We start from the raw sequence: 21,726 nt of genomic DNA on the forward strand, positions 1-21,726 counted from the left end.
ATAGAAATGAGAAAATTATGTAGAGGATTGTCATGAGAAATTTATTGCATAATATTAATGACGATAAATACATAAAAAGAGGTGGTATAAATAGTAGTAGTTTACTGATGTTATAAATAATGCTTTGGTGGGCAGCTTTCTCTTAAAGCTAAAATTATATTACAATATTGATATGATAATTTTAGTTTATTTTGAAGAGATTCGAAAGTGAAGGAGTTGTGTGTTAAGAAAAAATAAATTCGCTATGTTTGAATATGTACATTTTTATTCGTCTGCAATTAATAATTTATTCGAAGAGATTCAGTGGATAGAAAATTTAAAGAATTGTTGTTTGTAAATGAGATTCTAAATATACTACTGTAACTGTAATTATTCTCACGTATGTAGATATTATAAATATATGTATGTACATATTTACCATTAAAAAAATTCGACATCTACACTTGACAAAAGTTTTATTCAATTGCAACCGATTGAAGAAAAAAGGTAATCCCTCTCTATTTAATTGATTTGTGATTTTACGTACAAAGTCTGTTGTTTAAAGTTTCGGAGATCGGAGACATCTTGTTGTTATAAGTAGACTGCGAATCTTTATGCAAAACAAACCATTTGTAATATCAACGTAGAAAATGAACTATAAATAGGAATTTCTTTTAAAAAAAATAATATTCATTTCACTTTTTATATTTTGTGTGACATTAAATGAATATTTTATATTTTCTGTACATACAATTTTTCTATAAATGTATAAAATCCGCAGATTAGTTAAGATATATTTTATAAGACAGACTAAGGTTTATTTGAAACATTTCGTTAAACGACTTACAGTTTGGGAAATAATTGCATATGTAACTTAAGTGGGATACCGTATATAGTATACATTTGTTAGGTTTATAGAAATGAGAAAATTATGTAGAGGATTGTCATGAGAAATTTATTGCATAATATTAATGACGATAAATACATAAAAAGAGGTGGTATAAATAGTAGTAGTTTACTGATGTTATAAATAATGCTTTGGTGGGCAGCTTTCTCTTAAAGCTAAAATTATATTACAATATTGATATGATAATTTAAATTAAACAATTATCTTACAAAAAATAGTAAAAAATGTTTGTATTCTAGCACGAGGAAAAATATTGTTACGAGTAAATCTGGAGGTTTTAGAAATATTAGATTAAACATCAGAGATGTTCCTGTTGTTTCGCAGTAAGTATGACGTTGCCGTTTGTCACGTTGTCGGTTGTTAGCTCGTCGAATTGGCAGCCGTAGTATTTCTAACGAGCGCGCTAAGTGGCGACAGCCTTCTTCAAGTACGTTCTACTTCCGTTTTCGGTATCTCGTCATTGTACTTTGAAAAGATCTTTTCCAAACGTTACGAAGTTCATCTTCGAATGTTGTCAATCTTTCAAGTTTTTCCCAAAACTCGAAGAATTCTCTTCTCCAAAAAATCTTTTCGGATCTCGTTAAAAACCAATAATCCCCGAATGCAGCTTCCTTCGGCTTTGAACGTTCTCTCATTTCTGAGGCTCGTTTAAATTCCTTGAAAATTGCAACGTCCTGCGCAATCCCAATAAAACTTCGATTCTCGCTTTGACGATCGAATACCCAATGAATGCCGTTCCTCGCGTTTGTTCGGCTTCCGACTCGGTGTCCATTAAAGTCTGTCGGGTTGTCAACAGCATAACCAGCCTATCGAACATCGCTCAGAATCGGTTCCTGCGGCGTTGTTTGTACGCCAACTGCTGCCGGTAGACGAACAACGGTCGCAGAGCGTAAGTACCAGCCGCCGTCTCCAAATCCTGTGCGTCCTCCTTCACACTGCGCTTCTGCACCAAAGTGCCAGGAGTCTCGTCCGGTTTTTGTAGAAGTACGTATGCCACCGGAAGCGAATCCTCTCGTTTATTCACGACATGGTCTTGCTTCTGATAGAAAACGGGAATTCCAACAATGGAATCCGGGTTGTCCTCCAGCTGAACCGGAAATGCGGCGCAGCAGGAGAAGAACGATACAAGGAAGATGATTGCTACGGTTTTCTGCAAGAAAGATAAAAAATTCGTTGTTTTTTAAATATCGATCTCTGCTGTTTCAGATTTATTCATTGGCAATGACTTTAGATTTAGAATATGCAAACTTTTTTTATACGTCTTTTTAAATATTGCTTTTAACAAAATTCTAAACGTACTCATAGAATTTTTCTTAGAGAGATAAATTATTTTAAAGAAAGGAATCTTACCATCTTGTTACTTTGAATCCTCTCGAAGTTCAGAATAAATCTTCCGGTGTCCAGAGCAACGAATTACACTGGCAAGAACTGTTTTTCTCTTACTCGCGAAAACTTGTACGGAAATAGAGAAGAGTTGAAACACTGGTACTGGACGGTGCTCGGTTTAGGATAGTCGCGCTGGATCAGCTTGAGTTGTGTCCGGACAAAGCATCCTTGCCGGCATTTATACGAAACTATATGACGTCAAACGGGAGCACGCTAATCGTACGGTGACGTTCCCTGGCAAGTGATAACTGACCTGGTAAACCAGAAACGACTACGCGTCCTCTCTTGTCTGTTTATTTTCTTCTAATGATCAGGTGGCCTAAGGGCCAGCCCGGGGGTGGAAGCGGTCTTGAGAAAAACCGTCAATGGCGTCAATCCTGATTAAACAGACACGCGAATCTCCGTCTCATTGCTCATCTGTTTGATCGTTCGTTTAACGACTGATGATTACGTCCACCTTATGATTCACCCTCGTATTTTCGCAGAACGCGGCGATACTGCGAGCCACCGTGTTCGAATTGCGCAACGCTCGAAGCTTCTTACTCTCGTCGTACGACGTTCTTGTTTAGTACAATCCGGACATGCATGTGTTAATCGTTTTGTTCATTGGCTAGTACGATTGACAGATTGCGGATGTTTGTGCAAAATTCATGTATGTGTATTCATGTACTTTTTCTGCCTACCAAATATTTGAACATATTTTTGGAACTTTATTTTGGATCTTGCATACTTTTATGTACAAATATCCGCAAGGAATAAACGTCATTCTCAATTTGAATTTATCAAATTTCATATAGCTAAAAATAGTTATTGTTGCATTTAGGGTGAGTATTAATATAGTATTTTATTAATCACTGGAGATTAGACAGATGTTAATTCTGTTTATGATGCATTCGTAAGTCGTATAATAGATAAAGAAACGGCTTTACATAGGCGTTAATTCTGATTTACGAGCGTGTACATGTTTTATCGCTTGTTGAGTTTTATCAATCTGAGAAATTGGAGATGAAGAGAGGTGTTAATGTAACTGAAACGAGGAATTAAAGTGTCGCCAGGTTTAATGGTACATCAGTCAAATCAGGATTTTTTAAATACAAAATTGATCCATCATGAAATGATCAAAAGTAACCAATAATGGATAACACAATTAGATTACACGGTTGTTGTTTTTTTTTTAATAAAGAATACAACAAACAGTCGATTTGAAGGAACAGTAAAAATTACATATTATACATGTGCTAAAAATTTATAAATTCATGATCTTAGCTTCTTAATTTTGATTACAAAAATTGAGAAACAGGATAATTGCGAAGAACGTTTTGTGTCATTCAAAACATCGAGTCAAAAATATGTTTCCTATTTCCGGAAACAGATTGATTAATTTTTTTCAGTTTTAACCATTCGTCAGTTCGAATAATCTTCAGCTTGATTAACGTGTCCGTTTTTTCTCTTTTTTGATTTTTTTAAAGGAGGGATTCGATTCGAGGAACCGTGTTTTGCGTGTTTCGGTTTTGTTTCTTTTCTTTTCTCGCGCAAGTTTTACTTTTTTATTGGTTCGTTTTATTTTATATCGCAGGTTCAGCCTCCTCGTGCACGGTTTCGCTGGTTTCGGTAGTAGTTTCGCTTTTAGATCTGAAAGAAATCACCAGATGAGGGTATTTCGTGGCTGCTGGGAAGACAAGTACGAGATATTTTTTAAAAAACAAGCACAAGGCAAAACGGATTAGTACAGAGAACACGTTAGAGTTGTTAGTAGACAATTCAGGGCCGCGATCCCGCCTCGGGTTCGCTCATACCAATCTTCCCGTGAGAACTGTTAGGTGAAACATAGGGGAGGGTCCACCAGTCGACAGATTTCAATTCGTGACAAACCAGTTTGAAGAAGCATCTCGCAGTTCGAGTATAACAGAATTGAAATGTTTATTTTATTTAACAATTTCATTAATTTTATAAAAAAAAAAGGAACATCAGTCTTTAAGATCCGAATCCTGTTGGCTGGTTGCGTTAGTAAAAAAGTAGGGTGGTTGAATGAAAAAAAAGTTGGAAAGTACGAAAAAATCCTTTCCTGTATTGATCTAAATATGCAATCGGGGAACCTCGTCTACGAGTTCTTGCTTATTTTCATTTCTTGCTCTCTACAATTCGGTAGTAAAAAAAAGAAGAATATTTGCGTCGTGAGGGCATCGACGTGGCCACACTTTCTTATTTCTGTTGCCGCTTAAATATTAATTTTATTGCATGCAAGCCGGTTTCCTCATGCCATTCCTTATCCTGTCGGTTCTAATCTCTTCTAGCCGGGGCATGTAAAGAAGCGAAGTGACCATGAAATCGCATTTGCTCTGTAGCCAATTAGACAGACTGCAAGAAATCTTCTGTTTCGTTTTCGAATCGTTTTCTCATTTCACTTCTTTCGACCCTCTTCTATGATCCTTCTAATTCTACCAAGTATAACGTATGTTTTCCACATTGTCGTGTATGTGTTCTCGCGTTTTTTTCTTTATAGACTTACATTTAAAATACCAAAAATCTACGACGGTACATTGTGAGTATAGTTAACTGCGTTGGAGTCGAGTCGCGAGGATGCAGTTTTTTTTTTTTAAGGAGAAGTAACTTCCTACCGTATTTCGTTCGCTTTGTCCAACAAGGGACAATTACGGATCGCTATTTTAACCCCTGATTTTCGTTTTACTGGTTTCATTTCACGTTTCGTTTGCGCAACTCGATTCTTAGTTTTATGCAGTGCGACTGTCGAACCACGAGAATATTCCGATTACAACATTTCATTAATGGACAATTGTATGCGTTTGCATTTCCGGAGAATCATAGCGGAGCGTTAAATCAAGTTGGTGTTTCATTCAGGAAGTGAGTTGCTGACTACGGTATAATAATTCAAACCACTACGATTCTCGTGGCATAAATTATGAGTGATGTTATATCTACGAAGGTAAAAAATCTCGTGGTCGGATCGCTCGACAGTCACCTGGCAATAGATTTACTGGAACTATTATCTATTTCTAAATATATATATACTATATATATATTATATATATATTTATAAGTATATATTGTCGGATATTAAAGGATTCACTTGCTCGATGACCTACGCACTTTCAAAAGGCGAGGGGGTTGCGTAAAAAGTGTCTGTGACCATTTTAAAAAACGCTATTACCGGTATACGTATATTCTCACTATGGATTTTCCATTTTCCCTTCCTTCTCTTTCATACGAGTAGGCACTTAGCTATGTTTCCTGCGGTTTCCTTTTTAATCATTAAATATCGTAAAACATTTTATCGTCTATTGTACACGACGGAGAGAGATTTACCGGTTGGAGAGAGAAACGGATATACTGTCTTACACGAAAACCTGCCCTCTTCATTTTTCTTTTTTAAATCCTCCTTCGAATCCGATCGTCCGATTTTTATATAAAAAATGTTTCTACCGCGATCGGCGAGGTACCGCCTTTAAAAACTTTCTTTCTCTTTCTTATATTAATCTTCTAGGAGACGAAATGTAGGAAAATGTTCGTACGAAATCGTTACACTTAATTTGTCTCTTTCCTTATTCTCACACTTCTTCGGTTCACGCTCGCTCTCTCACGCATTCATGCACTTCGAGGCGTGTCACGTTTTCTTCTTTCTTTTTGCTTCTCATTTCTTCGTTTCTTGTTTTTGGAACTTTTAATTAGCACCGTGTCTTTCGTAGTTCTCCGGAATTTTTTTACTTCACTTTCGCACCTTCACACACACATCCTATCATTCACTCTTCTTCTATTTCTGAGGAAGTTCCCATTTTTTTTCCTATCAAACTGCGGATTTTTATAGTTCGATACAACCCCGAGTCTGCCAATTCATTTCACTGTTCTTTACATGTTTTGTGCACACTTACGTGGTTCTTCATAAAAATCCGCAGTCTGTTAATTAAAAAGTCGGTGGAGATTGAAGAATTTTTAAAGGGAACGCGCGGCAATAATATAAACGTGAAAATCAGGTAACAATACAATTGGTGCGCACACATACACAGAAAAGTGAACTGTATGTTGCATCGATGACAGAATACTGTATATTTAACATTGAGAACGTTTTTTAAAACATCGCTTCGAATGGAAACGTGATGACATCTATTCTTGGATAAAATCGTGATTATGCTCGGTGCATCGTGAATGAACATACGAATGCATCAAGGATTCTACGTCCATACGTGAAGATCGTATTCCAAATTGTAATCTACAGCTAGCGACGTAGTACAAAAGTACAAAATACGTTTCGTTCGTGTTCATTTCTTTTGTAAAAAAGTTCTCGAAGCGGGGATTCTCGCCTCTCATTTTAAACTTCATCTTGGAACACGATCCGTTAACTCTTCTGAGATTGATGATCGCGATGACTTACGTAAAAGCTCAGCTTAAAAGTAGAGGACTTCGTTTTCCTTCTAACACTTTACGCGATCCTTACTTCTTTCAATTCTCATTTTTTTCTAGAAGTAATTAGACGTACTCAGTCTTTCCGCATAGCTCAGTTATTGAGCAAATTCGTTAGAATTCGATTTTCTTTTTTATTCATTCGTTTCCAATTAGCTCTCGGCACTCTGGGCTCGTAGTTCTCAGCGCAAAGAATCGAGAGAGTATATAAAATAAAATCTGTTAAACCCAATTCAACATTATCAAAACCGATTCGATGGGACATCAGATTCTATAACTAATTTACGCATAAAAAATTCTCGTTGGCTACTCACTGTTTGGCACTCGAATCGATATTCTTCTCGCACGTAATAAGAAAAAAAATAAACACAAGACACGATAATATTTGGGACATCGTGTGACGAGCACCGTAACAAGTTTTCTTACATCGTTGCTAATTACTTCGGCACCACGCGAAAACTCGTTAATTATCCATCGTCCGTATACCAGTCGCGTGTTTCTCATCCTGTGTAAAAAATGATCCTCTCAAACTACTATCGAGTACAAAGTGACTCATTTTACAAACGGTTTACTTTAAGAAATTGCGCGAATTTTGTTACAGATGCAAGCGCATCCAAACATCGAAGGCACCAGTTGCCATATTAAAACGGAATTATGTGTTACATAGTTTCTACTAGGGAAGAGAGAAAACCGAAACGTTCGTCGTTTTCTATAGCCCCAGGAACAAGTTTCGAACGAAATCGATGGTTTTCAGTACACAGAAATCATCGAGGAAGAATGCCTTGATTATTAATAACGTATTGATCAAAAAGCACTGATACATTTTTCGGCACTCTTTTTCGGTGGTTCTGCATGATATCGGACTACTGTCAAATGGTGCGTCACAGGCATCGCTATAAGTTCAATTTTTGCCCCGTCCGTGTAATCGTTCTATTGAATAATGGACTCTACTTTGATGGAAAAATTGTTTATAAAGAAAACATTCGTATAGTGTGCTATAATAATCATATAAAGTTCATTAACATTTTTCTACGTCTATCACGAATAATATTTAATTAGATTCTAGCAATGATGAACGGGTGCTTACAAACGCTAAGCGAAAGATTTTGGTACCCTGAATAATATAACTCCTAACAGTATACCACTTTAAGGGAAACTTATTAAGGACTCAGGATTTGTCTCATCCCTGATTAAAAATTCATTGTTAAAAATTAAATATCGATAACAAAAAACTGTATTAATTAAATTAAAGAAAACAACACTAAATTTTTATTTAAGTGTTGTAAGAAGTAAAAAAAATGGTAGCTAATTAATACTTTTAATCGCCTCTGTACTGATTATTACTTTCGATTGTAAATAGTCGATTTCACTTAAAGAAACTTCGTGTGTAACGTCTATAATATATAAGAGTTTACACGATCGTTATCATGCATGGATATGAAGACATTGACCGTTCGCTTGGTTTAGATTTTCACGCGTGCTTCCTTTCCCGATTTCTAGAATCCACTTTATCGCTATTGAGCAAATGGAAAGTAAAAACGTGCCCCCCAAATTAGAGCAGGAAAATTGCACGCAGTCAAAATCTAAGCTAACGCTCTTCTCATTAAACCATATAATCGAAAAAACACTGATATAAAAATGATCTACACGGCTCCTTCAAACATGATTCTAATAACAGAAACCTAACGAAAGGATTTCTTAAAAAAGAAATGTATACCTTTTAGTACGCTACATACTCATTGAGTGAATCACAATACAAAAATACAAATAGATCTCCCTCTTATCTTTCGATTTCATCGACTCTCAGAATGCTTCCCTCCTTTTCTTTAGCTCCTGTATGGTGCAACACTGCTCTTTACAAAATGCACCTCATCAGAATAAGTTACTTCTCGTTAACTGTTCCTTTTATAACCAGCGCATGTATCTCTCCTTTTGTCGACTCAATTGATGGTCTCTCTCGTTTGATACAACGCCTCACGACGACTCAGTGTGTGTATATGTGTTTTGCTCTGTATTACTTAACATCAAATGCTTCTCCCTGCATTAATTACCCTTTATCTCTCTTCCTCTTTCTCGAAACGCCAATCAACGACGTGTGCAATGGAACTGTTAATTATCTCGTGGTGAAAGTAACTATTCTCGTGTGTGCGAATCATCTATTATCACTGACAAGCTCGATGGTCCATATACACGTGTGACATAGAGAAACAATTCGGTCCTAACCACGCATGAACAAATAGCCACAGATTGCTATAATACCCCCACCAACGATTGCGGCGCCTATGCCTATTGTAAGGGGCTTAAATAATGACCTCTTGAGCTTCTGCCATTCTTCAGTCTCCTTTTGTCGGCGCTTCATCTCGCGTACTTGTGCTGCCAAACGTTCCTTCTTCTCTTTGTTACGATGACGTAGTTCGTTTTTCCTGCATCAAATAATACGAATTTTATTAGAAACATAGAACATACTCGCGCAACTGTTTTCTTTATTTTTTCTTTGGAAACTTACGCATCTGGGCTAGACGAAGGGCTGTTCGTCTGCACAGAGTCTTCGCCGTCACTGGTATTATCGTTAGACACTACGATACCATCAGAGTTTTGCTCGTGCACGTTATTCGTGACTACTGTGGAGTTTGCATTACTCTGTGGATTGGTGGCAGCTGCTTCCGTAGGAATCGAAGGTTCTCTAGGCAACGGTTTATCTGGTGGTCCACTTACTTCATCTGAAATTAAATAAAAAAATAAACCGTAACATCTCGAGAACGTACATTCTTTATCTACGGACTATTCACAAGTGCTTACCATTTTTCGTTACTGTATTCGAAGTTAAATCTGCCATCATGCTACGTGTTAAGGATTCACCTCGTGGAGGTGGCAAAGGAGGTGGTTCGTCTTCGTCTTCATTCGAAGAACTACTAACATTACTTACCACGTCGTAGTGATTCGTAACTACTTCGTTATTAATATTCTATAAATAGCACGGAAGTTAGTTAGAGTCGTGGATCGACAAACACGGCACAGTGGCACAATATTATTATAGTTAGTTTACACCGGAGACAAAGGTATTTCGACGACAGAACACTGAGACACGGAACGATAACATACACCCATTAAGTAGTTTCAAAAGGAGGAGGTGGCTAACAATATTGTACCACTGTGAATTGGTATTAGTTACCACGTTATTCGATGGCAACTGTTTTGCTCCTTCGATGATAGCAGCGTACGAAAATCTTAACTGATCCGGCGTTTGAATTAAACCCATTCTGTGTCTTCTCATTTCTATCAGAACTTCCCTTACGTTTACCGAATTCAATCCATTTTCTTCAATCTGTAACAAAGTAAAAAAGAACATTCATTCTATTCGTTATTCATATACTAATATTTAGAACACAGGAAGTGTAATGCTTACCAAAACAAGACACGTATCAACTAGACAAAATGTCCCTGATCTTCCAATTCCTGCAGAACAATGTACCACGGGAGGACCAACATTTTGATCTAACGCCCCCGATTGCCTGACATCAGTTAAAAAACGTAGAAAAGCCGTCGGACTTTGTGGAACACCGAAGTCCGGCCAAGTAGTGTAATGAAAATGTGATATTTCTCTACTCTCATTCGTTTCCACATCAGTTAACCTGTCGGATTTGCAAGCAATTAATTATACACCGAACGACATTCGTCATTTAATCTCTCGTTATATTCGTACTTCAATATCCTAGTTGTGTAATCGGACGATTCTGTTTTACTGATACATTTCACTTTTATATCGACGTCTGTATATACCATGGTATCGTTCGATTCGCACGCAAGAGGCCAATACTGATAGCATTTAACATGATTCTTCTCGATTATCTTATTTAACATTAACACAGCATTAGAATTTTGCTCCCATACCATTAGCCAAAAATGGCCAGCAGTATTTTCTAATGGTCCTTGTGTAAGGATGTATTGTCTACGGGCACGGTCTACCTGCAATAAACACATGCTCGTTAGTAGGAGTATTCTTTTTCCTTAACAACAGAGAGAAAAAAAGCATAGAAGATAGAGAACACTTGCCTTTATAAGGTTGGCATTGATATAGTCACACGGACCTCGCTTAAGGATGATCCTACTGTGATCATATGGCAAAACATCTCTGTAGCGGTTCAGATTTTTGTTCTGAGGCTTCTTTGATTCATTGCATGTGTACGTGAAACTGCTGCACTCATTACGTATATGCTATAATAGATATCAAATATTAATAATCCTCGTTTTACTTGTCAGTGTAAACATACGTTTTGCTTAGAAGCAGGTAAACAAATTTCACACTCCTAGCTATCAATACAAACACTACTACTAAATATATATCTGGCACATATATTTTAAACCGAGACGCACGACCTTGGCAGTAAAATTACAATGCACGGTCGACGGTTGCCTTTAACCTTTTTCCCGTGAAAACTGTTTTCTGAGAAAGTAAAACGATAGCCGGGGAGCAACGATATACAATCGATGCATTGTGAATATCTGCAGAAAAGCGAGCGTTAACGTGGTTACGACAGATAAAGAATAAAACGGAACGAAACTCGTTATCGTGTCGGATCGAATCGCGTCGTCGTCGCGTCGTGTAGTAAATCAAATCAGTTCGCGAAGTATAAATTAATCGAGCACGCTGTCGGGGAGAAATCGAACGGAGGAAGGAAGTCGTGAAACGGGAGAACCGAGAACGATAGTTTGCACGATAAATAAAACGAAATCCCGATAACAGACGTGTGACATGCACCGCAAGCTGGTGCATGGTTTTGAATTCCCGTTCGATGACGACGGTTACAAAATTCGCGAGCGTACCGCGAGATCTCGCAACAAATGATAACCTGCGGCCAGTGTCCACGTTCAACGTAGCCACGATTGGCAAACAATTCAGCGATACGTTCGCTCTCACGGTTTTTTCGAGCGGTGAAGGCAGTTCGAACGTCTGTCCAGGTTCGACGACGCGGATCGACGATACGTTTAAAACGATCGAATAACCTTCTCGGCAAGGGTTAGACGGTTGAGACATTCGCGGAAACCGGAAGAAAAGACGCAAAAACGGAAGGGGAAAGGGAGGAAAGAGGATGTTTTACCTGATAGAGGATCGCCCAGGCTCCCTTTGCGTTGATCTCGAGGTACTCGGTTTCAACGTTGCTGACCCCTTGATCGCGCGTCTCCTGGCTGGTCATTCTGTCGGCTCGTTCGCGACTCGGTCTCTCCGTGGCTTGAAAACAGCAAAACGAGACAAAGCACGCGAAGAGGCTGGGCCCCGGCCGTGCGCGATCCTGCTCTCTCTGATTCCGATGAAGAGGCGTCTCAAGTCTCAGGCGCGGAGCGGTTCCATGCGTGACGCGGACTCTCGCGAAGGGTAGTCCCCGCCGCACCGGGACGACGAAAACGTGTAACCCCACAGCACCCACGAGCAGAAGAGCACGTCTACCTTCGTTCTTTACACACTGGACCGCTCTCTCTGCGCGGAACCCGACCACCGCACCACCGATTGTCCTTACCCGCCGCTACAACCGCTGAACCGCTGTAACTGCAATCAGCGCGAAATACGAGCAAACGTGCTGACATCTTCGCGAAATTACACCATCTCTCTCTCTCTCTCTCTCTCTTTCTCCTTATTCTTCCTCTTCCTATGTGCTAGCATCGAATCGGATCGGAGAAATAATAGCCGCCATATTACGATAGTTTACGCCTGCGTCTCGGCAAGCGCTAAATCAAATTTCATTTCGCGAATTCACTTCTTTCTTTTAGAAATCATCAAAAATTCACTCGTAAGAGGTAATAAATAAACGAAGAACAACAGTTCTCAAAATATAGAGGTAGTTTATTTGCAATACTAAAGATCACACTGGAATGCATTGCTTCCATATTATAATTTATAATTGATCATGGATAAGTTTACACATGTAATGACTACGAAGTACATAAGTCAATGGTAATTTAAATAAATAAGTATTCTTTAAAAAGTGTCGACAAAATATTAATATTTATATGCTAGTTCTATGGAAATAGAGCTTTCTCTGGAATTGTATTACGTGCTAGAATATACACGTAAGTTTATTCTTTTTTTGAGATCTTTTCATCGATTTCGTCATCTTTTTCAGATTTTATAGCTTTCCTCTTAGTTGCTTCTGCAGACCCCTTCTTCAACCAAGAAGCCATAAAGCTACTAGGGTTGTTTTTTTTCTCCTCTCTGTATAATAGAATTAGTAAATCAATAGTCTGGCATACCATTTCATAGACTTAAAGGTTTGCAACTCTAACATTGAATGGTTAATTTTTCCATTCTATACATGCGCACGTTGTATACGTACTTCGTCTCTTTTCTGCAATCTTCACTTTTGCATAATACATTATTTACAACAGTTGATACCGTATGCCAATTTAAATCACCTCTTGATAATGTCAATTTGTTTAATTTGTCAATAGCTTCGGCTACTGATAGCTTTTCATTCAACCAAACCTGTTTCAGATATCGCAAGTGTATAATAATAATAATATTCCGAGAAATAGCAACAGATTAAAACGAGAAAACACATTCTCTTACGTGCGTATCTTCTTCATTTTGTAAAAACACAGGTACTCTGTGATGCAACCAAGAGATCACACTGTTCGCATCAGTTGTAATTATTGAACAGCTATATATTACTTTGCCCTGAAATATAAATTACTCCAGCAATTCCTATTTTAAAGGTAAACGTGTTGCGTTTACCTCTGCAGTTTTAAAGCGATTAAAAATCGCAGCCATCTGTAAAGTCTTTAATCCTCTCCAACCATCCTCCTCGGACCATTCATCCTTCCAGGTCGAAGGATCATCTGCCCTAACACCTTTATCTTGAGGAGCATAGATATAATAAGGCTGTTTACGATCTTTTTTCGATTTTCCAGCCTTCCATTCGTAATACCCTTCGCAAACTACAACGCATCTCTGTCCATTGCGAAGCGGTCCGCTGTACAATTTCGAACTGCTAATATTCTCCAAGCGCGCGTTGTGCGTTAATAAATTATTCTTCTTATAATCTCCCTAAGAGGTCGGAAATATTTTTATCCTGGTAGTAATAAAATTGTCATAACGTATTGTTATCTCGCGTTAAAGGGAGACGATAAGAGCTGTTCTGCGTCAACCCATCAATCGACAATTAAAAAGAACTGCGACCACGTGAAACCCCTACCCGACACGAAACGTCACGCAAGCTAACCGTGTTTATAACACTGACCTCGTGCCAGGGTGGAATCATGCTCCACATCATGGCACAAAGGACTCTATCGTCCTTGCTGTCAAAATGTGAACCAGCGACAAGGCACGGTAAAACATCCTTCGGCCCGATGTTCGTCGACGGAACGTACTCGACGTCGCTTTTCGTCCACGAGGTTGTGCGTCGTTTGCCGACTGCATCCTTGTAGCCGCAAGCACGACGCAAAGTATCGGGGTTCAGCGTGCTGCAACATCATCCGCGGGTTTCCTTTGTTGCGCTCGTACCGCGATACTTGCGTGTCACGAATTAATTACTGAAATTACGTGACGTGATTACTTACCAAGCTGATCGACCACACATGTTCCTCGCGCGTCACTCACTGTATCGCTGACAGAATAAATAGATTCGACAGTTCGAGAATTTGCAGATTCTTATTCTTGGAAAATGATGAACTATTATATCACAAATGCAGAAAATGAAGGTTCTTGTACTATTTTAAGCAGAGAGGTAATGAGATTGTTTACGCTTGGCATTTCGTGGTTCCCGAAGTGCTTTAATAGTTATCATAGACAAGATATACATACATCAGATTCGTAATTTTAAATTTCCGCGCGGTAGTCTCATGAGCACAAGCGCAATCCTCGCCACGGCAGCCTTGAAAATGGCCTTGAATGCCCCAGCACTCCGCGTATGGCCATGGTTGCTAGGCAACCCGGCCATGATGATGTATCCCCCATTCTTCTGGTTCAGTGTTGGGTACATCGTGGGATTTTTGGGGCGTACGCACTGGAAGTTACTATATAGTAGCAGCCGAGTGACGTACATATTTTTTCAATTTAAAAGTTCCATTAGATCCCGTGTGCGAAGATAAACTTCGAATTAAAACTAATCTCGAAAATAAAATATTACGTTATCTGACTACATGATATTTGAAATAATNCTTAATTCATCTTAACATTCATTAGCACGTACATTAAATTATTGAAAGAAAGGAGTGATAATACCCGATCTTAGATACCCACTTTCAAAATTGGTCAGTCGGTCAAGAGTCGTGAAATAAAAGTCAAGATTTGTGTCCATTCGTGTCCAGAATTTTTGTTGGCTGATTATAAAACTACCGAACCGGAAACCGAAAACGTAACATTGCAAGAAATTTTATATACATTTTTATTTTAATTTAATTTTACAATTGTTATACAGCGATCTTTTGCACTATTTCGTTGAAATTTATATGTATGTACACAAACACATTATGAAACTGTAAAAGATGGTAACTAGTATGCCTGTAAATGTATGAAATTAATAAAAACGGTAATGAAAACGAAACATTAACTACAGCTCTGAGAAGCAGCTCAGCTAATACGTATAACATGACAAAACCAGATTTATTTCAACGCACAAATTTTAGCTTTACAATGATCTTCAAGTTGATTACGTCATACAGTTAAAATTTATCAAAAGAATTTTAAAGCCTAAATTTGATAATTTCGTGCAATACTCATGCAACAAACAAGCGAGATACAATTAGCGAGTTTAACTTGTTCAATAATCGATTTCGTTATTTGTAATTGTATTATCATTGTCATGAGGAAGCAGTATCGCATCTAACGCTTAAGAACGCGAAGTTAAAAAGAAATATGTACATGATTATTATGCCCGTAATACTTTGTTACTTGTCGTTCTTAAAACTATATAGTTATTATGCTTCAATACGCTATTGAATTATTAATATCTGTGTGATACAGATAAATAATATATGATTCATATTAAAATTAAAGTGATGTGACAGCGGTGTTTATCACCGGATATAAAAATACAAATATAGAATTCTTCTAACACAGAAATCGGCTCGCATTTTCTTTAAAGTCCCATTGCCTGTGTCGCGCTTCGCGTGCTAGATGAATGATCACTGCAGAAATGACGAACACACATTCATATCACATATACATATATATCCTAATCGTCGTCATTCTTAAGAAACTGATCCAGTGGATTGGGACCCATTCTCTTCGGTTTACTCGTAGACACTTTTTCCGTGCTCTCAGCTAAAATAATTCAGCGTTTATTAATTTTTACGAATTTTTGAATAAATTTACATAAAAGGACAAGAGATAATCACATGTTGTTGGTCGCTGAGCATTTAAACAGCTGAACCATTCTGTCATACTGATCTTCCTATCATTGTTGATATCACAGTACCTAGGAAGTCTCTTACCGCACCTTTGAAGTTGCCTATTATTCGCAACCATCGTGCGGAAGTTTTTCCATTCTTTTTTTTCTAGAACCTGCAAGCGGGAAAAATTACACATTCCTCTCTAATCGATTTATTCGATTATACATGTACTTTATCTTTATCCTTGCCTTATTTTTGTTCTTGTCAAGCATGACGAAATGCCAAGTGGCTATTTGTTCTTCTTTCGATGCTTGCCACTTAGCTGTCGTCTCATCCGAGTCCGTGCCGGAAGCCTTCATCTTTTTGTGCATTAAATCCATCAAATCTCGCAGAAACAATTGTTTCTTTTGTTCAGGACAACCTAACGTCGTACGTTCAATGTTGTTAAATTGAAAAATGTTAATTATTATTTTAATACGTATTTACAATAAGATCACTGTTCGATTTGTTACCTTTCATAGGTCTGCTGGGAGTGGGCACTGGATTGCAGTTTGGGGTACGATCTTTGGAAGAAGTTCCAGGGATTGGTTTCCCAGTATCTTGATATACACACCAACAATAACCAGAGTAACACTGTACCCGATTATATCTTCCATCCGGTGTGCATTCAGGCACGTAAAACTTCTCCTGGGAGTTTTGCCTGACGTCTTCTAACACGGATCGTCTGTCCGTCAAACAATCGTTTGCTGTAAATTTGATATCGATATTGTACGACCCAGAAGTCTATGAACATGAGGAATAATGCAATAATGTAGCTCATGAATAAATAATTTCAATAACTGAACTAAAACAACGAACATTGAGATTAGCAACTGAAGATTGAAATAGATATTAAATATAAACAACTGTACACACATATAACATTAATTTGAAATTACAGATCGTCAAAGACTACATAATGTACAAAAAAATACTGACCATCGCTATCTTCTTTCGTATCGATTGGATCGTCGTTGAATGTTGGTCGGGAATGCACTGGAGCCAGATTGCCTTTCAATACTGTAAAGAATATAAAAATAATATCCTTACGAAATCCTGTCTTTTCTTATTTAATGAACAAGGTATGACAACCGGTTCTCCTATGCTAATTACAAAATTAATGTTAATCGTTATTTATTATTGAAGAAAACTTTTTCGGAACTCGAAGACATATTCTGTCTCGATATTCACAGAGTGAAAAAGTTTAATTTATACAGCCGGTGATCGTTCCGTACTATTTTGTTAATATAGCTGTTAATTTGGAAAAAGTAGATGTGATATGTACACTCGCTGATGACTCCACAATATCGTATTTATATATTTTTTGGAATTTTTGAAAAACCGTCACCACCCGAGACAAGACTCACACACAGACTCATACATTTTTTGTACATTTTCTTTTATTATTTTTCTTCTTGTATGTACATACACAGAAAGCATGCATATATCATTAAAGTATAAGCATTTACGAATGCCGAAATATCGTACAGTATTTACTGCCTTGCGTTTTTAATTTTGTACAAAAAGTATTGATTACGTGTTATAAAATTGATGTGTACAAATGGGTGGTGACGAATTGAAATTATAGAAAATTTGTCTCGTATCAATATAAATAATGGATTTATTGAAACAGAGTAGTGCCACGAATAAGTAATTGTTCCATAAAGTTGTGCGAGCGTGCTCGAATGTCTCTGTAAATGACATTTTAATAGTTTGACAAATTGACGTGTTCATGTTGGGAACTGAAACTTCCTCTTTAAATACATATGCATCATTTTCAATGACACAAATAAGCGAAATTAATTGTAGGGACGGACGAATTTAAAATGATTTGGCTACAGGAATTCGTACGGATTTTTTTATGCAACATTTTTTAACTGCTAGTTTAGATTCAGACGTTTAAAGATTTAACGTAATTATTGATTTTATTCTTGTTCGCTATCTATGAAACATCTCTTTATTAGTACGTTTTTTCGTTTATTTCCACTTGTCATTTATCTACAATAAAAATCTTAATGTGCTCTACTTATAACGCAGACATTATCAGTCTATAAACTAGTCAACGTCAATGAACAGCCGACGACCAAGTATGGCGTAAGCAGTGTAACATTTGATATGACGATATAAACGTTTGGAAACTATGTATTAGCAACAATTATCTAAGTTGCGAATTTTTTCTACGCACCTCTTCTGTTCCGATTCTTTGTATTAAGCTAGAACTTAAATGACTGAATTAATATAAAACAAGTGGCCTTTTAACAAGTGATCTCTAGTGATGATGCCAATTTCATTTACAACGTGTAAAACAAATCACGTTTAACAAACGTATTTTAATTAAATTTTCAATTACAATCTTGTCATAAAAAATCCACAAGAATCCTTGTTGCAAACCAATACAACAAATACATTATGGGGAAGACGGAGCTATTTTGTTTTACGTGCAGAACTAGGACTCACCTTGGTCCATGACCCGAGTCCTCTGGGCCTCAGGGACCTCGGGACGCTCGTCTGCAGGGTTCAGCGACAAGAACAAACGTACTAAATGATAACAATGATGTCACTCAGCCGACCGGCCTTACCTATATATGTACAATGTTTTTTTGTCATTCGCGCATCGCAGGTTTTGCTAGTAGAGCAGCGAGCGGTGGCGAATATCTGATTGCAAGGGTGGTCAATATTGTCAATAAGAGTTCTCTCAGGCAGCATCATCATCCATTCTCTTTTTCTCTCCTTCTTTCTAGCATACACCCCAAACACTTTCCAATCTTTTCACGTAAAAACAAATTACGTTTGCTAATGTATTTATCATCCGTTCTGATGGCGAAAGTGTTTTTCTCTTTTTAATTTACCAAGGAAATCATGCGCTACTTCTACGTACCCTGAAAGAAGGTCATGCAGCGAATTTGTTAAGGCACGTGTACTTGAAAATAAAATTCACCCTTCACGTACAACAATGAATAAATGAAAATAATTTGATCTTCGCGAATCTCAAATGTCCGAAAATAAAATTTGCCTTCCAGATTGTCTAATTACTTAAAGGAATGTAATGTCTCTTTCAAGTACATTTCCCAAGTTCCTGCAATTTGTTCGCTTCGGGGCCTTCGAGTAAGCGTCTAAGCGCGAAGATTCGGCAGGTGCATGCTTGTCTACGCATACAGTTAATTACAAGTAAAACATTTGAAAGTGTGTCGAAAATGGTTTTCCAAATAAGATACTGCGAGGAAATTGAAGTATAATTCTGAGAAAGAGTAGCAGTGAAGTAGTAGACGCGCGAATGAGTATATGCAGAGTTGATCATAGGGACGAGTAGAAGTTATAAGAACTGATTATTCTCGGGTCATACGAGTCGATATCGGAGAATCTTGAATCGAACGTGATTACTTAACATGCAATTGGTTACAATTCTACGCATGGTTCAATCTACGCGTGCTTCTACTCTAACATTTGCATCGTATACAATGTACAAGGATTGTACGTGCACATGTGTGTACATGTGTGCAAGCTACCTGCTTTACATGTACATAAAAATGCTAGACTCAAAGTCATTTGTTTGTATCTTAAAAATTCCTGTAATGCCATTTAATCTCGTCATTCTTCAAGTAGAGTGAACTATTTCAATTTATAATGAGTCCTAAATTAAAATAAATCGAAACCATATCGATTCCATAAATCAGTCGAAATTCATGCAATGAGATTATTGGTTGTACTTAATTTCGGGAACATGAATATCATTAGTGAAAGGAAATGCTTATGTTGCCTGCTGCTAACATAAAGTAGACACGCAGGCAGCATCCGGATATTCGATTTTGCTACACTAGCAACCGAGACGTTTAATCGTAACGTCACATTTAAGGGCTCACGCGATAGTCACGATGCAGCGTGGTGGATAATTTGAAATAATCCTCATTGCGGTTCGCGTGGGCGCGCGAATTTACGAAGCGACGAGCCGCGCGGGCGGTCATCCTTGTAGGCTAACCCGCGGACGCACGGTGCGCGCACGGTACACGAGGTCAATTGCTTCAATTCCGCGGTAGCCGGCCACAGTGTGGGCAAACTTCCGGCAGGATTCACGAATGTTAAGCGGGCTGTTTATAAAAGGCTACGACGATGGCTGGACCACCGAGAAGATGCTACTAAAGAGTAGTAATCGTAAACCCGTGTAATCATTGAGACAGCGAATGGGGCTCAAAACACCGTTTCAGCGGAGTTAGAAGGAAATTGCATAGGACTTTCTTTGTATCTGATAGCTGGAGCTACAAACGTTTGTCCCGCTTGGACTAAGAGAAAATTTTTGAAACAAACAATTTTATTTATTAATTAATTATTGACGCCAGAGAAAGAATTTGAATACAGAAGTTGTAGGCACTGACGTCCTCAATTAAAAGGTTTTATATAAATAAAAATTGCTGACTTTTGCGTGCGACACGAAGTCCCGTAAGGCCACTCTTTAGTAATTTCTCCTCGGTGGGTGGACCCTTGGCTTGACTTGGCGCGTGCGACATCCTGTCTCGGCTACCGTTTGTAATTTATACCACGATTTAGACGCCGAGACGACTGACCGCGACGACGGTCTTCCGGTATTACCCACAAACGACAATAATTGCGTTTTCTATTTGGTTATATCTATTACCGAATTCTAAGGGTTTCTATATTTTCTGAATGACACTCAGTATTTCATTCAAAGGAAAGGCTTAAAATTTTCCTGGACGATTAGAGGTGCGCGAGAACCGGAAATAATGAGAATCCGATGATCGGGTTTTAACAATTCCAGGTTCTCAGGCACCTCTCCTGTCGATACAATTCAGCTTTTGTTGATTTCTAACTCTGTTTCATATTTACCCATTAATCTACGACTGCATTTCTATTATTTATTTGTTACCGATTTTTATATTTTAACAATTAGATAATAAGGATTAACGATTCAAATTACTCTCATTAATATGCTCTAACATAGTGCCTAATTTGTAGAAAAATTAGAAGACTCCGTAATGTAGCTATATATTTAATTCGATTATTAGCGATTAGAAGTATATTTACATTTTAATACGTTTTCTTTCTATTTCCTTAAATGAAACAGTTAATGAACTGAACTGGATAAATAGAGAACTCATGAATCCGTGAATACTATGCGTAATGCAAGTATAAAAGCAGTACAACGGTAACCATCACCCAAGGAATGGAAGAAGTTAGAAGTACGTAATTGTTTGTAGATAGGCGATTGCAATGCGACGCAGATAAGTAGATCAGCGTATGTTAGCTAGCCTTGTATACGTATGTATAATATGTACAAGCACTGACGTTAATCCCAATTTACAGACGCTATAAAAATTATATCCGTAAATACGATTGAGTTTACGATCAACAGCATTTTATGATTTCGATTTTACTTTCTTATCACGAGCTTGTAAACATTGTCGAACGGAATTCATTTATTATAGTAAGTTTACTTAACAATTAATCAGTTTATTTTATAGTTTAGTAGATAGGGATTATCATCGTAATAAGCATTCTTGCACGAAGAAGATTTTGGATCCTTTCTTTGCCTTTCATCAATTACGAAAGAAAAGAGAATTACATATTAACATGTAATTCTAATCCAATTTCTTGAAAATCTATTTTTAAGAAAGCACGTGATATTGTAGTTTTGAAAATTTTCGTTTCATTCTGAATATCAG

The 21,726-nt window shown here is 37.6% G+C and overlaps 2 protein-coding genes across 4 annotated transcripts in view; both read right to left on the reverse strand.

Annotated features, from left to right (window-relative positions):
- Positions 1-4,320: 4,320 nt before the first annotated feature.
- LOC108628486 (tyrosine-protein phosphatase non-receptor type 1) lies at positions 4,321-14,461 on the reverse strand. Its single transcript, XM_026816557.1, is given in 13 exon segments — positions 4,321-9,111; positions 9,195-9,408; positions 9,488-9,653; positions 9,861-10,013; positions 10,095-10,320; positions 10,392-10,654; positions 10,742-10,903; positions 12,755-12,896; positions 13,018-13,166; positions 13,251-13,358; positions 13,416-13,727; positions 13,921-14,143; positions 14,240-14,461. Coding segments are annotated over 13 exon segments (2,343 nt in total). The 5' UTR covers positions 14,260-14,461; the 3' UTR covers positions 4,321-8,906.
- A 587-nt stretch (positions 14,462-15,048) lies between these two features.
- Positions 15,049-21,726, reverse strand: part of magu (SPARC related modular calcium binding-like protein magu) — a 23,268-nt gene continuing 16,590 nt past the window's right edge. For 2 of the 3 annotated variants that reach the window (XM_018030515.2, XM_026816552.1), the window contains exons 5-10: positions 18,509-18,589; positions 16,991-17,071; positions 16,525-16,758; positions 16,261-16,433; positions 16,019-16,184; positions 15,049-15,944 (exon numbers count right to left, since the gene is read on the reverse strand). In XM_018030515.2, the coding sequence (XP_017886004.1) occupies positions 15,856-15,944; positions 16,019-16,184; positions 16,261-16,433; positions 16,525-16,758; positions 16,991-17,071; positions 18,509-18,589 (824 nt within the window). In that variant the 3' untranslated portion in view covers positions 15,049-15,855. The remainder of the gene's footprint in view (positions 15,945-16,018; positions 16,185-16,260; positions 16,434-16,524; positions 16,759-16,990; positions 17,072-18,508; positions 18,590-21,726) is intronic. The other variant, XM_018030516.2, reaches the window with a different exon arrangement.

This window comes from Ceratina calcarata, unplaced genomic scaffold (genome assembly GCF_001652005.2).
Source record: "Ceratina calcarata isolate Rehan_Ccalc_2016 unplaced genomic scaffold, ASM165200v1 scaffold525.2, whole genome shotgun sequence".
In the NCBI taxonomy this organism is placed as follows: domain Eukaryota; kingdom Metazoa; phylum Arthropoda; class Insecta; order Hymenoptera; family Apidae; genus Ceratina; species Ceratina calcarata.